The 21354-nt window shown below is 56.7% G+C and overlaps 3 protein-coding genes across 7 annotated transcripts; all 3 read right to left on the bottom strand.

Moving 5' to 3' along the window:
* Positions 1-94: 94 nt before the first annotated feature.
* LOC119717926 (uncharacterized) lies at positions 95-4574 on the bottom strand. Of its 3 annotated transcripts, XM_038184586.2 has the most exons (7): positions 3238-4574; positions 2373-2702; positions 1997-2266; positions 1695-1754; positions 1086-1134; positions 892-986; positions 95-374 (listed from the first exon to the last, which is right to left on the bottom strand). In XM_038184586.2, the coding sequence occupies exons 1-7, from the start codon at positions 3308-3310 to the stop codon at positions 364-366; spliced, it is 888 nt and encodes a 295-aa protein (XP_038040514.2). In that variant the 5' UTR covers positions 3311-4574; the 3' UTR covers positions 95-363. The 3 variants fall into 3 exon arrangements, with proteins under 3 accessions (XP_038040514.2, XP_038040515.2, XP_038040516.2); XM_038184587.2 differs by lacking the exon at positions 892-986 and having other exon boundaries at positions 95-370; XM_038184588.2 differs by lacking the exon at positions 892-986.
* A 152-nt stretch (positions 4575-4726) lies between these two features.
* On the bottom strand, positions 4727-7698 carry LOC101794462 (ribosomal protein S4 X-linked). Its single transcript, XM_038184589.2, has 7 exons — positions 7627-7698; positions 7332-7409; positions 6710-6890; positions 6405-6502; positions 5705-5876; positions 5196-5353; positions 4727-4887 (listed from the first exon to the last, which is right to left on the bottom strand). Exons 1-7 carry the CDS (start codon positions 7627-7629, stop codon positions 4786-4788), a joined length of 792 nt encoding a protein of 263 aa, XP_038040517.1. The 5' UTR covers positions 7630-7698; the 3' UTR covers positions 4727-4785.
* A 1295-nt stretch (positions 7699-8993) lies between these two features.
* Positions 8994-21296, bottom strand: HDAC8 (histone deacetylase 8). Of its 3 annotated transcripts, none has more exons than XM_027464956.3 (11): positions 21099-21296; positions 20932-20984; positions 19874-20004; positions 19226-19367; positions 16919-17031; positions 15868-15945; positions 15362-15470; positions 13396-13568; positions 12665-12759; positions 10365-10470; positions 8994-9380 (listed from the first exon to the last, which is right to left on the bottom strand). In XM_027464956.3, the coding sequence occupies exons 1-11, from the start codon at positions 21180-21182 to the stop codon at positions 9358-9360; spliced, it is 1107 nt and encodes a 368-aa protein (XP_027320757.1). In that variant the 5' UTR covers positions 21183-21296; the 3' UTR covers positions 8994-9357. The 3 variants fall into 3 exon arrangements, with proteins under 3 accessions (XP_027320757.1, XP_038040309.1, XP_027320754.2); XM_038184381.2 differs by having other exon boundaries at positions 19874-19999; positions 21099-21189; XM_027464953.3 differs by lacking the exons at positions 19874-20004; positions 20932-20984; positions 21099-21296 and adding an exon at positions 19537-19763 and having other exon boundaries at positions 19226-19453.
* Positions 21297-21354: the final 58 nt, after the last annotated feature.

Genomic DNA, 21354 nt, shown 5'->3' on the forward strand with positions numbered 1-21354 from the left:
CTGGCTCCCCCTCCTGCCCGCATCCCGTCCCTGCTGTGGGTTTTGGGAACTGCACGGGGCTTATTTCCCATAGCCAGAGACCACGGCACTGTAAGAAGGAGAACGTGTGCGCTTTTATTTGTAGCAAGAGACATGAAAAACTAGTTTCCCCAAATGATTTTATAGACAACACTCAAAACAGTTCAAAAATATATTTTTTTCTGTAACATTTGGCTTCCCTGAACGCTTGCAAGCATAGCAATCACTCCCACCGTGGGGCATGATTTCACCCGCTCCTGGATGAGCTTCCACTCTCCCAAGAGGTATCTCCATAGGGATAATGCTGAGGACAATGAAACCTCTGGCTTTTCCAGTGCTAAATTGTCAGAAACTACCTGAAAATCACAAACAGAAGATAAAAAAAAAAACACCTGCAGGAACAGAACAGCGAAGAACGCACAGCCTGAAGCCCCCCATCTCTCTCCTTGAAGCTCACAGCCGGGAGAGGTCCCCAAGCCACCAGCGCAGAGGAGCAGGCACGGGGCCCCCAAACCGCCCGAGCTGCGGAGCTGCTGGGGACGGGCTCAGCCAGCTGGGGCTGCCAGACAGCTCAGAGCTGTTATTTTTGACTCGGGATGGGGTTTCCCGTCCTTGGGGCACCGTATCCCGGTCCTTGCCCTCCTTCTGTTAACACCCTGCTGCTTGCACGAGTCACCTGAGAGCGAGCAAGCCTCGGGGAGGCTGCAAAACCACACGTTTCCCAGCAGCCTCTCGAGCATTTTGGGGAATTTAAAACAAACAAACAACAACAGCTCTGTAAACATTACGGAGCACGTTTCAGGTCTGCGCGCCATCCCCGTCTGCTCCACCCCAGAGGCTGCCAGATTGATGAACCAATCTGGAAAACTTTACCGGCAGCCAGCGTCTGAGCCGCAGAGGTGCTTTGGGGACGCTGAGTGTTCCTCCTCTGGGAGAGACCCTGCTCTGCTCTGATTTTTGGGCTGCTTCTGCAGCAGGAGACACCGGGAATGACTCCAGACCAGCCCAGAAAAGCTCCAGCATCCCTCAACACCCGGGCACAGCACACGGGGATGAAGGCTTCTTACCTGGAGCTATCGTCTTGGCTCCTCCTCAACCTGCACCAGACGAAGATCCCTGCGGACAAACATTGCCTCTGTTAAACACCCCAGGGATGAAGATGCTCAACGCGTGGCAAGGAGCCTCACGCCTGGAGGCTTTTTCACCACCCGCACAGAGCTTCCTATTTTAAGCCACCAGACTCTCTCCTTGGGCCCCAACTTGGGTGCATCCCTGCTTTTTTTTTTTTTTTTTTTTCCCCTCCCAATTTGTAGCCAGCAATCTGCTGTCATCCTGGAGATGGATTAGCTTGGAAAAAGCACTCCAAACAAGGAAGAGAAGCAAGGCCACGGGGCGAGGACGCGCGCTTGCCTTCTGCAGGCAGAAAACCCCAGCGGGCTGCACTGGGGGGCAAAACTGCTCCCACCCCAGCAGGGATATGAGGGGTCCAGAAGCATCCGTGGGACTGACCCGGGCAGGGACAGAGAGAGGATCTGCAGGATCTGAAGCCTGCTCAGAGCAACCTCTGCTCCTGATGCTGGGGCAGGGGGGCGAGGCAGCACGCGGTGCCTGCCACGGAGCCCATCGGTGGTGCAGCAGAGCCCAAAATGCCAGGGGAAGCTGGTCCCAGCACTCACCTGCCAGCAAGCCGATGCTAACGAACACCAGGATGATGGGTAAAAACGCCTTGTTGTTGCCTGAAAAACAAGCAAATCCCAGAATTTTGCCCCCACAGAGAAAAAAAATAAACTCCTGCCACCGGGCAGTCTGGCACAAGGACATGAGGACACAAGTCCTCAGTGGAGCCCTGCTGTTCCCACTGCTTGTCTCAGACTGTGCTGGGAAGCCATGAGACCTCAGGGAACGGGGCCAGAGTGACAGTTTTGGGGCCATTCCCCAGCTTTCCATTCCCGTGCCCGGGGAAGGAAGCCCCACTTACTGTGGACGCGCAGCAGGAAGGAGGTTTCGTTGTGGCTGACCGCGTTGCTGACTATGCACGTGTAGTAGCCGGTGTCGTTCATCAGGGCTCGGTGGATCTCCAGCGTGTTGTTGTGGATGAACTGGAGGCCATTGCTCTCCATCAGCAGCTCCCCGTTCCTCTTCCACCAGTACACGTCCACCTGCCCCTCCAGCACGTTGCAGTACAGCTTGGTGTCGCCTCCCACCTCCACGAAGGAGTTGCCCAGGATTTCTGGCTCGGAGAGCGGCTCTGCGCAGATGGAGCACCCGTCGGCACTGACACCCCCGCCTCGAGGGTGCCAGCACCCGGGCAGCAGCTCCAGCTCCCCGGCTGCGGCGCAGGGTTTGGCACTCACCGACCACGCGCAGCTCCAACCAGCCCGTGGCCTCCGACTCGGAGCGGAAGCGGTAGAACCCCCCGTTCCACCAGCGCAGCACCAGCTGCAGCGAGAAGTCCATCTCGCTGAGCCTGGCGTGGCCCACGTAGGCGCGGGAGATCTCGGCCGACTTGTTGGGAACCAACGTGGCGATGAGCTCCTTGCGCGCGCCGGACTCGTACTCCCAGGACGCCGTGGTGCCGGCTGCCCTCGGCTCGACGCTGAAGAGCACAGTGCAGCCCCTGGCCGAGACCAGGACCTCGGACACCGGCTTGAGGTCGGCAGAGTAGCACGGGAAGAGCGTGCGGGCTGCAAGGGAGGAACGCGGCGCGGGGCTAGCGGGACGCACCGGCATCCAGCAGGCAGCTGGGCAGGGAGAGCCGCCCTGGCTCGGCTCCTGCGCAAGCGGCGGTGCTGGGGACGGGATTATTTCTGGGGGGGCTTGTGGTGGGGCCTTAAGCAGCACCACGGAGAAGCAGGAGGCTGCGGAGGCGCTGCCTTCATCTCCCTGAAAGCCTGCGCTGCTTCGCTTCGCAGCCGGCTTCTGCCTGAGGAGTTTCCACGCGCGGGTACGGCTGCGAGAGCCGCCTGCTCCTGGCCCTGCTCTATGAGGGGGGCTTGGAAGCAAAGGAGCCCCAGGGAGCCATGGTCGGAGCCAGGGCAGCCCCCTCCCAACCACCCATTTGCTCCCCAAAACATTTTGAAAGTTGTTATCGAGGCTGCGAGCACGCAGCAGGGGCTTTGGGGTGGGAAAAGCAGCCGGGAGAAGCTCCCTGGTGGAGGGGGGGGAGCCTGCACCACCCTGCCCAGCACCAGCACCACCGCCCCCAGCCCCAGGACTTGCCTATGACAGCCAGGCCGGCCGCTGGGCCTGTCCCGGCGGAGGCCAGGAGGACGAGGAGGGGAAGGGCGAGCATGGCAGACCTGGGGCGCAGCGCGGCCTGCGGCAGGGCTGGGACCGGGACCGGCACCGGGTGCCACCGCCTCCTGTCGCCGTCACTCAGGCCCCGACACGCGGCTGGGCTCGGCACGGGGCACCAGGACGCCTGGGGCACACCGCGAGGCCGGGGGCTGTGGGGTGCAGCAGGCTCAGGGAGCTCTGCGGCTGCAAAAGCTGGATATAACGTCGTGTGCCTTAGAGATCTGTCTTACAGACCGTTATTTAACAGCTGTAGGCTGTTAAACATCTGTAGGTGACGCCATGTCTCCTCCTCCAGCCCTGCTGCACAGGCTGAAGCTCTCTATGTGAAGAGCTCCCACGTCTTGTGGCCCCCCAAGAGCTCAATTCTCCCAAAAGGTGCACCAGTTTCTCCCAGCGCACCAGATTCTCCTGGCACATTTTCTCCTGGCATATTTTCCCCCTGCTAAACCCCTCTCAGGAAATCAGAGCTATACCAATAACCACGTGTAACCTGCTGCCAACCAGGCAGAGGTGAAAGAGTTGGGGGTTTAAGAGAAACCTTCACCACTCCGGGCTGTGGGACCACCACTCAGGGTTTTTTCCATCTCCATTTTTCATGCCCTCAGCGTTATGGGGTGCAGGGAGAGCAGGGTCCACCCCGTGCTGAGCACCCACCCCCCCACAGGGCAGGCGAGGCAGGATGGAGCCCTGTGGGAGGCACAGGACACGGGCAGGGCCGTGAGGTGATGCAAAAATCCCCAAAAGGGAGAGCCCCACTGCAAATTCTGTAGCACGCAGCACTGAACACCCCCGGGATCGAGTGTTTTCCCACTGTCCCCAGCCCACAACAGGGATACAGGGACACGGGGGTGGAGACAGTGTGTAGAGGGGACTTGAGTGTCAGGCAGGAACCTCTCACCCTCACCTGCTCTTTCCCACTCCCTCAGGGCTGAATCTGGGGAAAAAGAAAGGGAAGAAACAAGCACAGGAGCCACAGGAGGGCACCTGCTACCAGTTCAGAGAGAACTGGGGCTGAATGAATCAGTTGGAAGAAACGAGGAGGAATGGTTGTCTGATAAAAACCTTCAAAGGGGGAGCTCCCAGCTCATCAAGTCATCCAGGAGAGGGGAAGCGAGCTGGGAAAACCCAGGAGCTCAGCTACGGCCAATAAAGAGGCAGCCCCTGGACTCTAAGCCCAAAACAGGAGCTTTTGAGCCCGGAGGGGCTGCGCGTGGGGAAGGTGGAAGAGCCCAGAGGCAACAGAAGGGGCTCGAGGCTGTCCCGGTCCCCCCGCACACCGCTGTGCTCTGTCCCCGCAGCCACAAGGACGCTCCTGCAGCCGGCGCTGCCCAGCCTCACGACATCCCCATCCCGGCTGAGCGCACGCTCTCGTCCCCCAGCCGTGGTCGGGGCCACACCAGCAGCAGCCAGCTTGGTAATTAAACGTTTAATTGGACATCCTGGAAGGACCGCAGCTGGCCAAGCAGCAGGTTACCCGCTGCTCTGCTTGGCCGCCAGTCTCTTGTCTCTCTCCTCGGCGATGGTCAGCCGGATGCCCTTTCCACGGGGCAGGGAGATCCACGGCTTGTTGCCCTGAAGCAAAGCAGAAGTCACATCACACCGAGAAGCACAGACCGCAGCACGAGCCAACCCCTGCGGGGATGGATTTCACCCAGCAGGAGACCCCGAAGAAGCTGTGGTGTATGGTCAGGCCTCTTTCTTCCACATCCCAGGGGGCTCCCTCCTGAAAACATCCCCACCCACCCCTTCCCAGTTTATTTGCGCTTTCCCATCCCAAAGTGGTCAGCCTGAAGCTGTCAGAACCACGGGAGCAGAGCTTCAGCCCACAGCCCCCCAAAACCAGGAGAGGGCCCACCCACCTCCAGCCCATGCTCGCTTACCTTGCCAATCACAAAAATGTTCGAGAGCCTGGTGGCAAAGCTGTTGCCGTTGGCGTCCTTCACGTGAACCACGTCGAACGAGCCGGGGTGCCTCTCCCGGTTGGTGATCACCCCGATACGGCCCAAGTTGGCGCCACCAGTCACCATGCACAGGTTACCTAGGGTGGAGGGAGGCGGCTGTGACAAGAGCTCGTGCTGGGTGCTGAGCTGAAGCCCTTCTGCCGGGAGGAAGAGGGCAGGGACAGAGCCGCACAGCCCACGGGGCAGCCCGCAGAGCTGCCAGGCACCTCACGACATCCCCCGCCAACATCCCACAGGAACCCCGGCACAGCTCGAGGAGCCCAACAGCTCTGCGGTCCCAAAATATTCCCCAACACATTCCCCGCACAACACGGAGCCAGCCTCGAGCATCTGCTCCAGGTCAAAGATCCCCGATGGTTGTGTTTAACCTTCACAGTGCTCTTCGCTCTCCAAGAACCCAGCGTTTTTGCAGGGAATTCGAGACCCACCTGTGTCAAACTTGATGAAATCCGTGATCTTGCCAGTCTCCAGGTCAATCTGGATCGTGTCGTTCACCTTGATGAGGGGGTCCGGGTAGCGGATGGTGCGGGCATCGTGGGTCACCAGGTGAGGGATTCCTTTGGTGCCCACGAAGATCTTCCTCACCTTGCACAGCTTGTACTGCAAGCAAAACCCAGCGCTGCTCAGATAAGGCACCCCAGCCTTCAGCCTCCCTACAAACGCTGCGTTTCCCTACAAAATCTTACACCCAGGCATTTTGCCTCATTTTGCCCTGCAGCCTGTGGCCACACAGCAGAGGCTGATTTCTCCCAGACCCATATCCCTCCTCCAGAGCTTTCTGGCTTCCTTTAACCTCAGCTCCAGGAAGCCCCGAGCCCCCTGTGCTCTGCCCCTACACCACAAGCGAAGCTCCCGGTGAAGGTAACGTCGCCCATGCTGACAGCGAGCACAGCAAGCAGCAGAGCACGCACCTGCAGACCCGTCTGGGAGCTGCCCTCGCGGCACACCAGCAGGTTTTCCCCCCTCAAAGGCTTCGTGCCCCAACCCAGAAGGCCCCGATCCTCTCAGGGGCGGCAAGGACTCGGCGCTCAGAGCCGCCAGCTCCTGTTCAGGAGATGCCAGGGAGGAAGCAGTGCCCCCAGGAACACCCGGCTGGGCCCGCGCGGGCGCCAAGCTTTAGCCCCTCACCTTGGCCTCTTCAGCTGTGATGCGGTGAACGGCAAACCGGCCCTTGGTGTCGTACACCAAGCGGAAATGCTCGCCCGTCTTCTCGATGCTGATGACATCTGATTTCAGAGAGAGAAGGAGAAAAACAGCTGTTAGTGGCTACTTTATCCAACAATCAGCACAAAGCTCACGTTTAAATAGATCTGAAGACAGCTGAATAACACTCGCTGTCACCAAAAAAGCACCGTGCCCCCAAATCCCGCTGGCCCCACAGGACATTCCCCCCACCATGGCCCGAGGCACCTGCACCAACCCTCCCCGCTCACCCATGAAGCCCGCAGGGTAGGTGATGTCCGTGCGAACTTTGCCGTCGATCTTGATGAACCTCTGCATGCAAATCTTCTTCACCTCATCGCCGGTCAGGGCGTACTTCAGCCTGTTCCTCAGGAAGATGATGAGCGGGAGGCACTCCCGCAGCTTGTGAGGGCCCGTCGACGGACGGGGCGCCTGCAGGAGAGGAGCCTTGGGCAGGGGAGCCCCAGGAGGGGGGAGCCCCAGGACCCCCATAACTCTCACAGCAACACCCTAGGGCAGCTGCAGGAAGTTTTCCTGGCTTGTACAGCCTCATAGGGCGCTCCCCTCCCCACAGACCCACCCCAAACCCATCAGGGATGTAAGAACCCCCCAAGATCCCCCAGCCCAACCACCAATATCACCATAGAGCCGTGTCCCCAAGCACGCCCACCCTCTCCTTGCACACCCCTGGGGACGGTGACCCCCCCACCTCCCTGTGCAGCCCATCCCAACACCTGAATGCTCCTTGCGAGCAGAAAAACCTCTTTAATTCCCATCCTGACCAACCTGAGCCCCCCCCTCTCCCCCCACCTCCCTCCCAGGGACAGGGACAGGGAAATCCCCCCCCCGCCCCCTCCCCGATCCATTACTCACGAAGACGCCGGTCAGCTTGTCCAGCATCCAGTGCTTGGGCGCCGCCACACGCTTCAGGTGCTTCTTGGGGCCTCGGGCCTGCGGGCGGGACGCGCCGGGGCCGCCTCAGCTCGGGGCCTCCTCATCCCGCACCCCCCGGGGCCGCCTCATCCCGCCTCCCGCCGCCGCCATTCCCCCTCCCGAGCGTTCCCCAGGCTCCCGCCCTCCCTCCCGGTGTCTCCCGTGGCGGCGGGGGCGGCCCCGGGCCGCGGATGGCGGCGGATGGCGGCGGGGAGCGGCGGGGCCGCGGACTCACCATGGCTGCGCTCGGGCGGGAAAGGGGCGGGGACGGCGGCGGGGGGAGGATGTGGGGGGGGGAGAGGGGGGCGCGGCCGCCTCGCTGAGGGGCGCCCCCTGGCGGCCGGGAGGACCCCGAGCAGCGCCCGGGCCCACCTCAGGGGGGGTCTCTGGGTGTCCCCATCCAGGCTGGGAGACCCCCATGTGTCCCCCATGTGCCCCCCATGCAGGCTGAGACCTCCCCATGTGTCCCTCATCTAGGCTGGGATCCTCCCATGTCCCTTCCCATGGAGGCTGGGACCCCCCTATGTGCCCCCCATCCAGGCTGGGAGACCCCCATGTACTCCCCATCTAGGCTGGGAGCCCCCCATGTGCCCCCCATCCACTCTTGGAGCCCCCTATGTACCCCCCCATCCAGGCTAGGAGCCCCCCATGTGCCCCCTATCCAGGCTGGGAGACCCCCATGTGCCCCCTATCCAGGCTGGGACCCCCCCATGTGTCCCCCATCCAGACTGGGACCCCCCTATGTACCTCCCATCCAGGCTGAGACCTCCCCATGTGCCCCCCCATCCACTCTTGGAGCCCCCCATGTGCCCCCCATCTAGGCTGAGAGCCCCCCATGTGCCCCCATGGAGGCTGGGACCCCCCTATGTACCCCCCCATCCAGGCTGGGAACCCCTCATGTGCCCCCCATCCAGGCTGGAACCCCCCCATGTACTCCCCATCTAGGCTGAGACCTCCCCATGTGTCCCCCATCTAGGCTGGGAGCCCCCCATGTGCCCCCCATGCAGGCTGGGACCCCCCTGTGTACCTCCCCATCCAGGCTGGGAGCCCCCCATGTGTCCCCCATCCAGGCTGGGACGCCCCATGTCCCCCCCATCTATGCTTAGACCCCCCCAAGCATCCTCCCCCATAAAAGCTGGGACCCCGCTCAGATCCTTTTTCCTGATTTTTTTTTTTCCATCCCTGCAGCCAGCGAGGGGGAGCCAGGCGACAACAGCTCCTGCCTCGACCCATTTTTTTTTTTCTATGAAAAGGAGCAAATCTCACAGAGATTTGCCAACAGGCCAGCTCCAAGGGGGTGTCAGCATCCAGCCCCCCATCCCCGCCCCAGTTCCTGCTCTTTGTAGCCGGGAAAAACAAGAGACCGAAACAAAAGCCTGGCCGCCTAGGAGCCCCTCCGTCTGTGCTATTTATTCCAGCACAAGCTAATTAAAGCAAACAGGAAATCTGCTTTCCCACAACAAGCGGATGTTGCTTAAAAATAAAATAAAAAGAATCCGCACAAATAAAAGCTTCCCAGGCCAGGTGATCCTCCCCCCCCCCCCCCCCATGGGTTTTGGGTGCTGGCACGGTAGGGTGGACACAGGACGAAAGGAAAAGGGCTGGAGTATTTCAAACACTTTATTTGGGGGGAAAAAAATGCCCACCAGTTAAAAACACAACTTGCAGTGGCCCCTCTTTTAAAAAACATTAGAACCAGTAGTGAGAATAAACTCTGTCGTGTTAAAAAAGGGAAGAGAAAGGAGCAAGGAAGGCTCTGCTGGCACGGGGAACCTGGGGCCAGAGGGCTCCTGCTCCTGCCCACGGCGAGCCCTGGTACGCAGCAGGCTTTTCTGTTTTTTTTTTGAAAACGAGAAACGAATCCACCAACGAACCAACAGTAGTTTCTTCCAAATCCCCTCTGCAGCCGCTGCCGTAAACGTGTCCCCTCCCGTGGGGAAATGCTCTGGGGGAAACCTGCGCCTTCCTACACCACGTGCTTCAGATTCCCTGCAGAGAAAGATGCACAAAAAGGTGAGCCCGACTGCCTCCGATCCCACTCGCTGCATGGTTTTGGCACTGCTTTATTTTCTGTTCTTTGGGCTCATCTGATCAGCGCTGCCTGCCCTGGGTGTTTTTTTCGGGGGGAGAATGCAGAAGGGGTGCCAGGGCGTGCCACGCGGCCACGGCTCTCCCTGTCTCTGACACTGACAAAAAAATCTTGCTGCAGGGCTGAGCGTGCCATGGATGTTTCTGCATTGCCGGGTAACTCCTGCAGTGAAAATCTCTTATTTTTTCACCTAAAGGAAGCTTTCACCTAAAAGACGTCGCTCTCATTTCACCCTTGGGAACTGCAGCAAGCTCTGAGGGTTTATCAAATGGTGGCAGTGACACAGGTCTGTGAAACCACAGATGGGCACTGGGAAGGCGCCTAGGAGCCGGTTCCTGGCTGCTTCTCATTCCACAACAAGTCAGCGCTCAACGAAAATCCCCAACGCCAAGTTTTATGCAAAAGAAAGTGTTTTTTCCACGTGCCAACCACGACACTTGCTGCTACGCTGTGTGCTGGCACCCAAAGTCTGAATAAACCTGGGAAACGAATGGAGGAATGGATGGAGGACAGGTTCCTCGCTGGATCCGTAACGTGCAACCAGCAACAGTGCCGAGAGGTTAGGAAGCCCCGAAACCACTGAACCCAAAAAGCTGGGAAGGACACCAGGAAAAGGCAGCAGAAAAGCAGCTGCCATGCTCCTGATGGAAGTGGAAATTTAAGGACTCATTTACTGTATGTTCACAGAGGCACCTCCTGAGCCTACCTTCCCGTGGGGAGCATCCAGTGATGTTTTTATTAGACATGAAATGTATCAGAAGGGCAATCGAATAAATGGGGTTTACCTTTCCAGTCAGCAAGGAAGACTCCAGCGAGCCCAAAGTCCTCCCTAAAAGGACCCTTAAGCCCGAAGCAGGAGTGTCAGCTTGAGCTGGACTGCTCACCTTTGATCAAGTTGAGAATTTCTTGAATTCTCTGTGGCTCGTTGCGGTCTGGCCTGCAGCTGGGCGTGATCTCCAGCACGTAGTCAGGTCCGTACTCCGTGAAGAACTGCAGGAAGAAGAGAGGAGTCACCAGAGGGGTCCCGGGATGGCTGAGGCTGGAGGAGGGCTCCCAGGGGCACCTGTTTGTAACAAGGCAAAACTTTTCCTCTCCTTCCAGGGAGCACATTTAACTGTTAATGTGAGCTTTCTGGGGGAGCTAAATAAGGCTAACGAGACTTTATAATCCCTCAACCATCTCCCTGAGCACACCCAAGGAGATGGAGCATGACCACGCACGAGCACCATGGACCAGTAAAGCCGTCCAAAGCCAACATGCTCCATCTGCCTCGGCCAGCAGGCATTCAGATGCTCCTTCTGCAGCACATCATGAAATAATGCGATGGAGGAGGAGGGAGGGGACAGCTAACTGCATCAGCTGAAGGAAAACAAGTGATCCTTCAATGTTCTTGTCAAGACAGCCGGTTTCGGAAGTTGTTGATCTTGGTTCTGGTTCAAGAGCTCCAAACACAGACCAGCGCTGATGGGAAGATGCAAGAAAAAAAAATAAAACCAATAAGGGAAATCCTCTGAAAAACCTGCAAGCATCAGCCCGTGTATCTGGGCTTAAGGGTATTTTTGGACACAAACTGTTTAATACATTTCAAAACAGGATTACAAGCTTCAATGAAAAATAGCAGCTGGAGCCACTAACAAGGCTAGGAATGAAGCTCTTGATCTCCTGGAGGCATACACCAACCTAAGGGCTGTGCCTGGAGGTCCTTCACCTGCTGCTGTTTGAACACTTCACTGCCTCGGTTTGGTCGATGAGCAGCCTCGTCCTTGGGGCTCTGCACCCCCCTGAATTGCTTGGCCACTTTCTCCATGCCACAGGAGAGAAATGCAGGTTCCCCGAAGGCAGGCTGCTGCTCCACGCTTAATGAGATGAATGCCACCATCTTCTGGCCGGTTTTAGATCCAGAGCTGTTCAATTCACATACCGAAGCTGTTTCTTACTACCAAAATTACTTTATTACCTTTGATGAAGGATATGGCCACAGGCTCTGAACAATCAGACAACCTATCTTGCTCCTGCGTCTCCACGTATTCTTTCTGAACCCAAAGCAGATCAGAGAGGATTTCTAAATTGCTCCTGTCTCAGCTCCACCCAGCTCTGTTCTCCCAGGACCTTTCTGGCTGTGCTGAGCCACTTCACCTGGCACCCAGTAAGTGCTGCAGTTACGCTCCTGATCCCCACCAGCAGCCTTGGGGCTAACATCACCACCACTTAGTAAATCTTCTCTGAGATGCAGAGTCGAGACGCACTCGTGCACGGCAGGGACTTGGTTTGATCACACACATTCTCCTCCCGGTGGCACCGGTGACACCAGGTGACTGCTTCACTCCAGGCAGCCCACGTTTTCCCTGGCTCCAGCTCATTCCTCTTCAGGTGCTGCAGCACAGCTCCACGAGGCAGACTGGGCTGCTCTCCAGGAGCGTGTTCCTCCAGGAGGGTGAATCCTGAGCAGCTCATCTCGTCTCCGGAAACGAAAAATCACAAGCAGCATTACGCTGCAAGGGGAGCCCAACTTGGCTGGCCAGCAGTGGCGCCAGAAGTCGCAGCCAGCTCAGCTCTGCAGCCCAAGCGTCGGCTGTCCCAGAAGAGGATAAATATTCCTTTGAGAAGGAGCAGCCAGAGCACACAGGAGCCCATTGTGCATCTTGTGACATCCCGCACGCAACTCATTCCTCAGTTTTAAAACCTGTTTCTGGCTAAAGGATCGCATCTAAGCAGGACGACTCCCAAAATTCATCTCATATCTGCAAGCACCAATGTCCATGATGATATACTTTCAGCTTAAACCCACTCATACGCTTTAGTTCCTCATGCATACTGGTCTGTGAGACCCTCAGACAAACCAGAATGTAGTTCTCCTCCGCAGTCACTGCAGACTAAAACGTAGAGCCTTGAGAAAGCTCTGGCACATCCTAAAGGACTCTTTGAGCCCGCAGGTGACTCCACCTCCCCACCCCCTGTGTAATTACCTGAGGGTTGACTTTACTGGCTTCTCAGCTCCCTTCCAAAAAGCTGTGGACAGCCCTAGGTTTGGGGAACAAGCACCCACTGTGCTGCTCGGACAGTGCGTTATTGTTGCAGGAGCCTCTCTCAACAAAACAGCACTGAGCAGCCAGGGCGCCGCTCGCATTAGGTGGAGTGACTCCGCTCCTGGGCAAGGAGCAGGCAGGGTTTTGGCAAACCTTACCTCGTGATCAGGGATCTCCGAGGACAGCGTTCTCCCAAGGATAACCCCAGTCAAGTATGTCCAGCAGCGGGCCGTGTTGGCAAGGTTGTAGCCTCCTGTCTCCAGCAAGAATTGCGATTTTGGAAGAAGAAAGATGGGAGAAAAGGGAAAAAGCAGATTTTACTAGCAGGAACAAGCCACGGAAGCTCCTCCAGCCACCTCTGCAGACCCAGCACAAGCCCATCTGTCTCTTGACAGCACAGAGGGGTTTTCATGGGTAACAGGGGCAGAAGTGCAAGGGCAGCAGCAGAGACAAGGAACTATTGCTTTTAAATGCCAGCCTTGGGCCCATAAAGCATGATCCACACGTCCAGCCATTTGCTGGTGAGCTCTTCAGCACTGTCATGCTTGAGAAGACAAATACGAAGCTAATTAGTACGATGAGTGACTGCTTTACAAGTAAATGACATTTCACAGGCAGTATGGGAGCAGTCACGTCCATCGTGACTGTGCACAACCTCACAGGGAAAAACCCTGGCTGAAGGCAATCCTGCCAGAGACTCCGAATTTCCCAGCAGACTGAAATAATGAGAGAAAAACACTTTGACAAGAGAGGAAGACTGTGTTTTCCAAAGCTTCCTTCCCCTCTTTTCTTTTTGCCAAATACCATTTCTCCTCTCTTCCTCCAGTTTCCACCCCAAACGCTTCCGCAAGCTGTGGTGCTGGGACACTCCTTGGGGATTTCCACTCACCTCCTCCCAGCACCAGGGTCGCCAGCTGCCACTGCAGGACGTACTTCAGGCACTTGCCCACTCCCTCGGGGGTCATGTTGAAGGAGCACATGGGGTCCCCGGCGATGGTGTCAGCTCCCAGCTGCAGCACCACCGCCTCCGGGTTGAAGGCGGCATACACCTCCTTCAGCACGCTGCAGGGAGAAATTGGGTTATGGACATCAAAGCAGGCATCTTACATCAGCTGCCCTGAGGACAGGGCAGGAATCCAACCCCAGGGGCCTTCCTAAGCATCTCCTGGATGGTTTGATGTCCAGGGAGATGCATCCCTGGGACAAAAAGCTTGCCCTTACCCAGGGCTCACCCCAGAAACTTCACCAGCCGCTTGCCCCAGCACAAAAACCCCACCAAGGTGCCTGCAGGGCTGAAGCCATCAGCTCTGCAAGCACGGCAAGCTGAGGGCTGCCCTCACTGCTGAAACACAGGTGCCTCTGGGGAAAACTCGACCCTGCTGAGACCACATACGTGGGCTGATTAATAGCTGAAACTAGCTGATTAATTACCTCTTTCAGCTATAATTAAGAGTGGCTTTATTATGCAAACTACCACAACCGTTTCATAGAATTCAGATTTTTCTTTGTCTTTGGAGCAAAGCTAACGTCACTGAATTCCTCTAGATTATTCCTTACTTTTCCTTTGCTGCACTTGTCATGTTTCTCACACGTTTTGCTTTTTTTAATCTTCAAAAGGTTAGCATTTAATCTCCAGGTAAAGTCACCCACATCTTGTCAGAACCAGTTTGAATCATTACGTTGGGCAGTTTTGGAAGGCGATCAAGCAAATCAGCTACTCTTATGATTAGACAGACCCTTCATCATTTCCTCTTTTGATGGAAACACTACGTGAGCAGCCAGGTTTACAGAAGGTTACTCTGGGTGGAAATGTGCCCTGGACACATCCCTACGTGAGCTACAACTCTTGTACATCACAGAAACTCAGCATCCAGCTCTGGTGCTGCCAACCTCACTGCAGCTCTGAAACTTTTCATTCCTAGCTGTCTTTGTCTCCAAAATTTTAAAGACCTGTCAGATTTCCAGAAGGAAAAAAAAAAAAAAAGCAAAATCAGATTTTGGCCCCCCGCTTCCACGCGGTAGTTATTGACAAATAATTAACATCGTCTCCCTGGGAATTGCTCTGGGAATGCCTGTGCTGGCAGCACGTAGCTTGGAACCTACGGCAGCTTTTGATGTCCTTCAACTCGTTACATGTGTGATGGGCTGATCCTGACTGGGCTCCTAACCCCTCTTTCTGCTCCTAAAGCTGCGCTGCTTTTTGGAAGCGTAGCCCCCAGCAAGACGAGGCACAAGCATCCACGAGCAGCAGGAGGCACACAGCGTGACCACCCGAAGGGGCTCCAAGCCCTGCGTGGTTTCAGCCCTCAGCTGTTACAGCTGAGAGCCAGATGTGAGACCGTGTCCTGCAGCCCTGCACTCAGGCTCACCTCGCCCAAAAGTGAACAAGCCCAGCGGTCCACTTTCAACGTGGCTAACAGCTCGTGGGGTTTGTCACAAATCAAGAGAGAGAAGGACAAAAGGAGCTTTGAAAATACTCCTAGTTCAGCCCCAAGCACGTATCTGATGGATGGCCAGGGTTCGGAGCATTTATTTGAAGAAGAAGCATGTAGCCCTAGCTCCACAGCTAAAATGTACTTCTCCCTTCTCATCTTCTCCTTAAACACACCAGGCTGACCGGTGGCCAAGAGACCCTCGCACTCACACCTTTGTTTATTCAGCTTGCCCAAAGATTTGAAGAAAACCTCTGAGACCTCTTAAGATCTGTGTTTGTTGTCATCAAAAACAGCAACAGGGAAAGGGGCGAGCCTTATCCGAGGAAGAACAGTAATTAAAAATAGTAAATAAGCAAAATCTGTGCAATCTGTTCTCTAAAATCCCATCCAAGCAAACCGTATCAGAGCAAGAGGACTCACGTTTCACAGATCTGGTAATACTTCTCGTCCTGAATGCCATCTTGAATAGGCACGTTCACGCTGTAATAGCGACCTTTCCCCAGGCCGACATCCGTCACATCGCCTGTGCCTGAAAAGCAGAAACACCCAGGGGTTAACAAAGGGGAAAAGAGGCTCAGCAGCAAGAGAAACGTGTGGCATGGCTCAGGTGAGGGCAAAGCACCAGGCGTGTCCGTGGGGAAGCTCCCTCACCTCCACGAACACAGGAGGGTTTGGATGGACCCAGTTCTAGCTGCCTGCCCTACCCTGCAATTAAGCTTTCAAGGGCAGCCCAGCAGTGGCTCTGCCACAAACAGAAAGGGGGGTGTGTGTCAAATGCATAGTTTCCCCCTCTTTTCTTCTTCTGGGTCAGAAGGGGGGAACATTTAGAGAGCCACCTCTGCTGGTGAGGACGGGGTGTGCCTTTGCAGGGACCTCGTCAACGATGCGTGAGTCAAATCGGTACAAACCTCACAGGTTCAACTTGCCTGGGAAAAATCCTGGCGAAAACTTGTGCAGAGAAACGGTCATAACTTTTGAGGTGAAGCTAAAGGCATCTTCAACCCCTGGCAGAAGAGGGAAAAGAAAAAAAGCTTTCAAGCATTTTCATTTGCGTAAGCAACAGAGCCTGAACGCGCACCCGATAAACGTGGGCCAGCGAGCAGAGGAGGAATGAATGACCCTGAAACCCAGACGTGGCTTGGCAAATCCATCCTTCAGCAACAGGGATAGGAATTCAAACACATCAGTGTTCACAACTGAAATGAATTTGGCTGGTCTCGTGCTCATCAAAACTGAACGGGTCGGTGCCCTGGCAGGCTGGGGAGGGAGCTTAGCAAGGATGCTTTGGCTGGAGCGTGGCTCTGCTGAGAACCAGAGCTCCTGGGCTCTCTCGCTTTTTCCCCAGCTCTTCTGCAATCCCACACGCCACTTCTTTCCCTTAAATATGGATTAAAATAGTGGGGGTGTGCAGGGAAAGAGCAGTTACGGGAAACTTAACAGAAACCAAATGGTGGGGCAGGGGTGGAACGGAGCAAAGCGAAACGCACCACGTAGGGAGAGCAGGAAATGCTAAGGGGTGTTGCAATAACGGCCCTGAAGCAGGGAGCACTCTCAGCAAGGCCCTCTCCGACTTGAGCTGTACAAAGTCAGTCCTTTTAAAGGCATCGTGCACTGCTGGCTGCTTCTGCTTTGCTCTGGTGACATCAAAGAATCAAGCACCGTGAGCTCTGCGGGGCCAGGCACACGAACCCGGGGAAGTCCCTGCCAGAGAGCCCCTGGCAGAGGGATAACTGCAGCGGGAGCTGGCCCTTCATGCAGTTCATTGCTTTAGGCACGAGAGTGCTGCCCAGAGCCTCACAGGAGGGCAGCACGCTCGAATAACACCAAAATAATGAGCAGCACGGGGCAAACCCACAGAGCAGGACACGGCAGAACTGGATCGAGGGAATTCACGCTGGAAGGGGACACAGCCACGGCTGCTACAACAGGGGAAGCCTTCCTGCCCCATCCCTTCCCTCAAGTCTGCAAATCCCTTACCATCCCCGTGATGCAAATCCAAGTCAATATAAAGGACTCGGTCAAATTTCTGGCGCAGCCGCAGGATCCCCAAGACGGCGTCGTTCAGGTAACAAAAGCCTGAGGCTTCATCTCTGTGAAAAAAATAGCCGTGAGGTTGAACAGCACCACTGCAATCACCACCGAGCTCGGCTTCACCACCTGCACTTTGCAAGCCTGCACCTTCACCTCCAGGAAAAGGAGCCCAGCCAAAGGCCAGCAGCGATCAAGAGGTGGGTCAGGAGCAGCCCAAAGCACGGCTGGGGAGCACGGGGAGCACAGGGAGCACAGCTCACCATGGCTCACACTGATCCCTTCTCACACCTGGGCTCAGCAGCAGCTGAGGGGAGGCTCTGACCCCTCAGCAGGAGCTCTGCCCATTTCGCTGTCATGCAAATAAAACGTTAGCAAATAAAATATTAGCAAAGAAAGATGTTTTAAAGAAATTCAGGATCACCGAGATCAAAACTGCTGTCAACTGTACCCTCCTCTTCCTCTGCAACAAGAAGCCAGCAGAGGACAGAGGACAGAGGTGTGGTGGGGACGCTTGTCCCAGATTGACTTGCTTCAAAGTCAAGTCCCCGGTCACCACTTGGCACCAGCCCATTTACCTGGTTTGGGGACGCAGCGAAAAGATGTCAGCTCCCTGCAGCTCTGCAAGCTGCCACCAAGCCCTGTGTGGGCCCAGATCCCTCTTCCCCGGGCTCAAATGGCTCCACGACCTCAGGTGTGCCCCTTAGGAAGCAGCACTGCTCCACTCCCTGCTCGGTGGCCTCAGAGCCACCAGAAGCCGGTGTTTTGACAAAAGGACACCTATTCTGCATGCACACACACCAGGACCAGCTCTGGGGCTTGAATGAGAAAGACCACAGGCGAAAATCCTCATCCTCCAGCAGCAGAGATGCATAATGGCACAGCTCCAGTGCCCACCTGCCGGGTGAGATCTCTCCCTTTCCATCTCTCACACAGGAAGGGCACAGCTTGGGTAATGATTTTCTCGTTGCTCTCACACTGCTGGGAATAAATTCTGTGTGGACATGGTTCCAGCTTGGCAAGACTTCAGTGAGCTCCCAGGCTGCTGGTTCCTTCTGAGAGGGACCAGGAGGAACCAAACCCTGCAGCCTGAGGAGCAAATGCGGTGCCAACATCAAAATAAAAAGAGAAAACGGCGTTCCTCCAGAGGGTCACCCAGCCAACCGCAGTTGGAAGAAGGGAGAAGCCCATGGCAACTGGAGCCAGAAACTTGAAGCAATGCAAAGAATCAAACTTCACAGGTTCAGAGCTCACAAGGAACTCTGAGGAGTTCTCCCTTTCCAACAAACGCCATGCCCTGAGAGCGAGCACGAAGACAGCAAGCTCCAGGTGGGGCAGAAGCTGTTTAAGGCTGTGACTGGGAGCCTGAGACAACCCAGCCAAATTCCTTCCCCTCCACCACCCCAAAAAATTTTTAGTTTCGGAACAGCCTCTGTTAAGCAGGGGCAAGGGGAAGAAACCTGGAGCCATTCCTGGTGAATGTCCTGGTGCCTGCAGCTCTGCATTCGCTCTCACCAAGCAGTGAGAAGCAAGTAGCAAAGCTAGCAGCTGGCAGGATGCAACAGCACAAAGGGGAACCCAACCCTTGGTGACACCACGAAGTGCCACGAGGGCACCAATTTCATACAGGCTCCAGAAGGGATTTAACAAGCTGGCAGAAAACTACCCGCTCAGCCCAGCGGCAGCAGCAAGGCAAAAACTTCTTTTATCCTCGGGAAACAAGGAAGCCACAGAAATAAGTTGTTCGAGCACTACAGAAATCCCAGGATTTGGGGACAACATTGATGCTTCCTCTCCTGCTGTTCTGGAGGGCTGCTACTGACACCACAGCTCAGGGCCAGCAGAGCAAAACAAAAACCAGAGCCTGGGCCTGCACCGTTTCACTCCTCTCATTAATGAGCCAAGAAAGCCACACCAAACAATGTGGACAATGTCTCGCCACACTCTCCTGAGTTTGAAGCAACACCAACCACTTGCCTCTCCACGGCCCTGCTCTGTGGACCACGACGTGCTGTGCTTGACTTAATTCTTGCTTGACTCCCAGGGGAGAGGAAACCATCCCTGGCGATGGGTTTGAGCCCCAGAGCCACGCTGCAGCCTCTGCCCTGCCTTCCCCCCTGCCTCCTCTCGGCCCTCTGCCCGCACAGCCACCGCTGGGCAGCCTCCCCCGAGGGCTCCCAGGGAAGCCGGGGGTGAGGAGGCTGGGGTCAGACCCCCAGTTGAGAAAACGCAAGGGAAGAGAGATGTTTTTCTTACTTCTTAGCGTGATGCCACCCTCCAGGCCAGTTAATCGCTACCTTGCACTTGCCGTCCAGCAGGCACTGGGCCGCGGTGATGGTGGCTCCCCCCACGGCTGCCGCGTAGTCAAAGATGCCCTCGGTAGCCGGACAGTCGTAACCTGCGGGTGAGAGCCAGCGTCGGGCGTTTCCTCTGTGCAAAGCACGCCCCGAGCTGTCGCTCCTCAAGCGCAGCCCTAACTTGCTGCTAAAAGAGAAAGAAACGGAGTCCAGCAGGCAGGAGCTCACTGCTGAAGATGTAAATCAGGCTAATGTGTGAACAGTGCAAACCTGGTTCCTGGCTGCAGCTTCAGGCTGCTGTTCACGCGTGCCCTCCACCCCAGCAGGCTGGGGCAGCCCTTCCTCAGCTCTCCACCAAGAGCACCGTGCCAGGGCCTCCCACCCCTCTCAGGATCCCCAAATGAGCATGAAAAGCTGGAAGCTGGGGCTAGACAGAGCAGCATGGGGCTGACAGTACCCTCTGCTGGCAACACAGAAAGCATCGGAATGACCAGAACCACACCAAAGCCACAGCAAGCCCCTGGAGCTCAGCTTCACCTAGGCACCAGCAAAGAGCACCTGGCACCTGATAGCTGGGCACCCTCCCCCAGAAAGCTCGTGTCCTCACCCAGTCCATACTCCACGGACTCCGGATGGTCGTCATCCCCCTCCTCGCTGACCTTCTGCAGGTGCTGCAGGTAAGCGTCCGTGTGGAAGCTCGCCATCTCCTCCATGGTAGCCACCTTCGGCTTGACTATCCTAGCAGGGAGGGGAGAGGGAGCAAGTCAAAACACCACCCAGCTGGAACCTTCTCGGACAGTTCAGCGCTTTTTGTTGAAAAATAACCCACAAAATCCCTCCTCCTCCTCCCACACTGTCACCTGGAGAGAGAAAGCCACCCCGCTGGGCTGCAGCACGCCGCTCCCCACGCCTGGTGCTGCCGGCTGTGCCCACCCCGATGAGGACCAGCCACAGGAGCTGCCTACATTAACCTCTCCACATCACTTTGAGATTTTTTTTTTCCCTGTTAGGTTTGTTATTCCCATTTGAGCAACTCCTGGCAAGGGCTAGTTGCAGTGGCTGTGGCAGGACAGCCGCCTGCTGGGGCAGGAGCTGAGCAGCGGTTCCTGCAACCCAAGCAGAGACCAAGCCTGTCTTCAGCCACCTGTGTACACCATCCCTGGGTCTGGGTGATTTTCAACCTGTAAAATTAAAGCTGAGGCTGTGCCGAAGCCCTCTGCAATCAGGCGATGCAGTGCAGGTTGTGGCTAGTGGAAGATCGCCCACAGGCCGGGCATTTCTATCCCCACACCGTTCGAGTCCACCTCCACGACGGTTTGTGTGGCACCCTACCAAAACACCCCCAGCTAAACCAACACAAAGATTTGTACACGGAGCAAAGGAAAAGTCCTGCGGGGATGTCCCTCAACAGGGGCGTGAGGACATCCTGAGGTGCTGTGCAGGAGCCTCTCCTCTCCCTCCACACCCAACCCCAAGGGCCCGGAGAACAGCAGAGGGCTTCTCACCGCTCTGCCCCAAACCCCATACCCCGACTGTTCCCCCAAGAGCCCCAAGACCCCCGCAGATCCCCTCGGTGGCAGCCGGGCACCGCCACGAGCCGTGTGGCTCCCCGCAGGCCCCGGCCACGCTCGGTGTGCCTCACGGCCATGGCACGGCGACACTCACATCATGTGCTCCAGCAGCGAGTACGCCTCGATCAGCGAGTGCACCATGCTGGCCTGCAAAACCAGGGGGAAGGCGAGTTAAAAAACAGAAAAACAACAAAAACAAAAGGAGGGAGAGGGTGAGCACGAGGCCGGTGGGCAGCCCCAAGCCCGTCATCCTGCGCTGACCCGGCGGGGCGCCTTGCAGAGGGCATCGCAGCGGGCCGTGTACTCGGGGCTGTAGATGTAGGCCACCGGCGGCACGGCCGCCATCAGCGCCGCCACCACGGCCCCACGCAGGGTGACGGAGCCGCCGGCCGCGTCCTGAGGCAGGCTGGGAGCTGTAGTCCCCTGTCCTGGGACGGGAACATGGCTGCTTCTCTCCCCCACGCTTAATTATTCAATCATTGCCCTCCCCCTAATTATTCAATCATTTCCAACCCCC

The sequence above is a fragment of the Anas platyrhynchos genome, chromosome 10 (genome assembly GCF_047663525.1).
Source record: "Anas platyrhynchos isolate ZD024472 breed Pekin duck chromosome 10, IASCAAS_PekinDuck_T2T, whole genome shotgun sequence".
Lineage (NCBI taxonomy): Eukaryota > Metazoa > Chordata > Aves > Anseriformes > Anatidae > Anas > Anas platyrhynchos.

Bases quoted from the DNA above. Each gene is read 5' to 3' on its own strand.
- LOC119717926 (XM_038184586.2), bottom strand. From the start codon at position 3,310: ATGCTCGCCCTTCCCCTCCTCGTCCTCCTGGCCTCCGCCGGGACAGGC. The intron at 2,267-2,372 runs GTGAGTGCCAAA...CCATCTGCGCAG, and splicing joins GTTGGAGCTGCGCGTGGTCG to AGCCGCTCTCCGAGCCAGAA. The intron at 987-1,085 runs GTAAGAAGCCTT...CTCCTGCTGCAG, and splicing joins AGCCAAGACGATAGCTCCAG to AAGCAGCCCAAAAATCAGAG.
- LOC101794462 (XM_038184589.2), bottom strand. The intron at 6,503-6,709 runs GTGAGCGGGGAG...CTCTGAAATCAG, and splicing joins CTACCCTGCGGGCTTCATGG to ATGTCATCAGCATCGAGAAG. The intron at 5,354-5,704 runs GTGGGTCTCGAA...CCTCCACCCTAG, and splicing joins TTTCATCAAGTTTGACACAG to GTAACCTGTGCATGGTGACT.
- HDAC8 (XM_027464953.3), bottom strand. From the start codon at position 19,748: ATGCTTTCTGTGTTGCCAGCAGAGGGTACTGTCAGCCCCATGCTGCTC. The intron at 19,454-19,536 runs GTTTGCACTGTT...TTTCTCTTTTAG, and splicing joins AAGCTGCAGCCAGGAACCAG to CAGCAAGTTAGGGCTGCGCT. The intron at 13,569-15,361 runs GTGAGTCCTCTT...TTCTCCCTGCAG, and splicing joins TATTACCAGATCTGTGAAAC to CGTGCTGAAGGAGGTGTATG.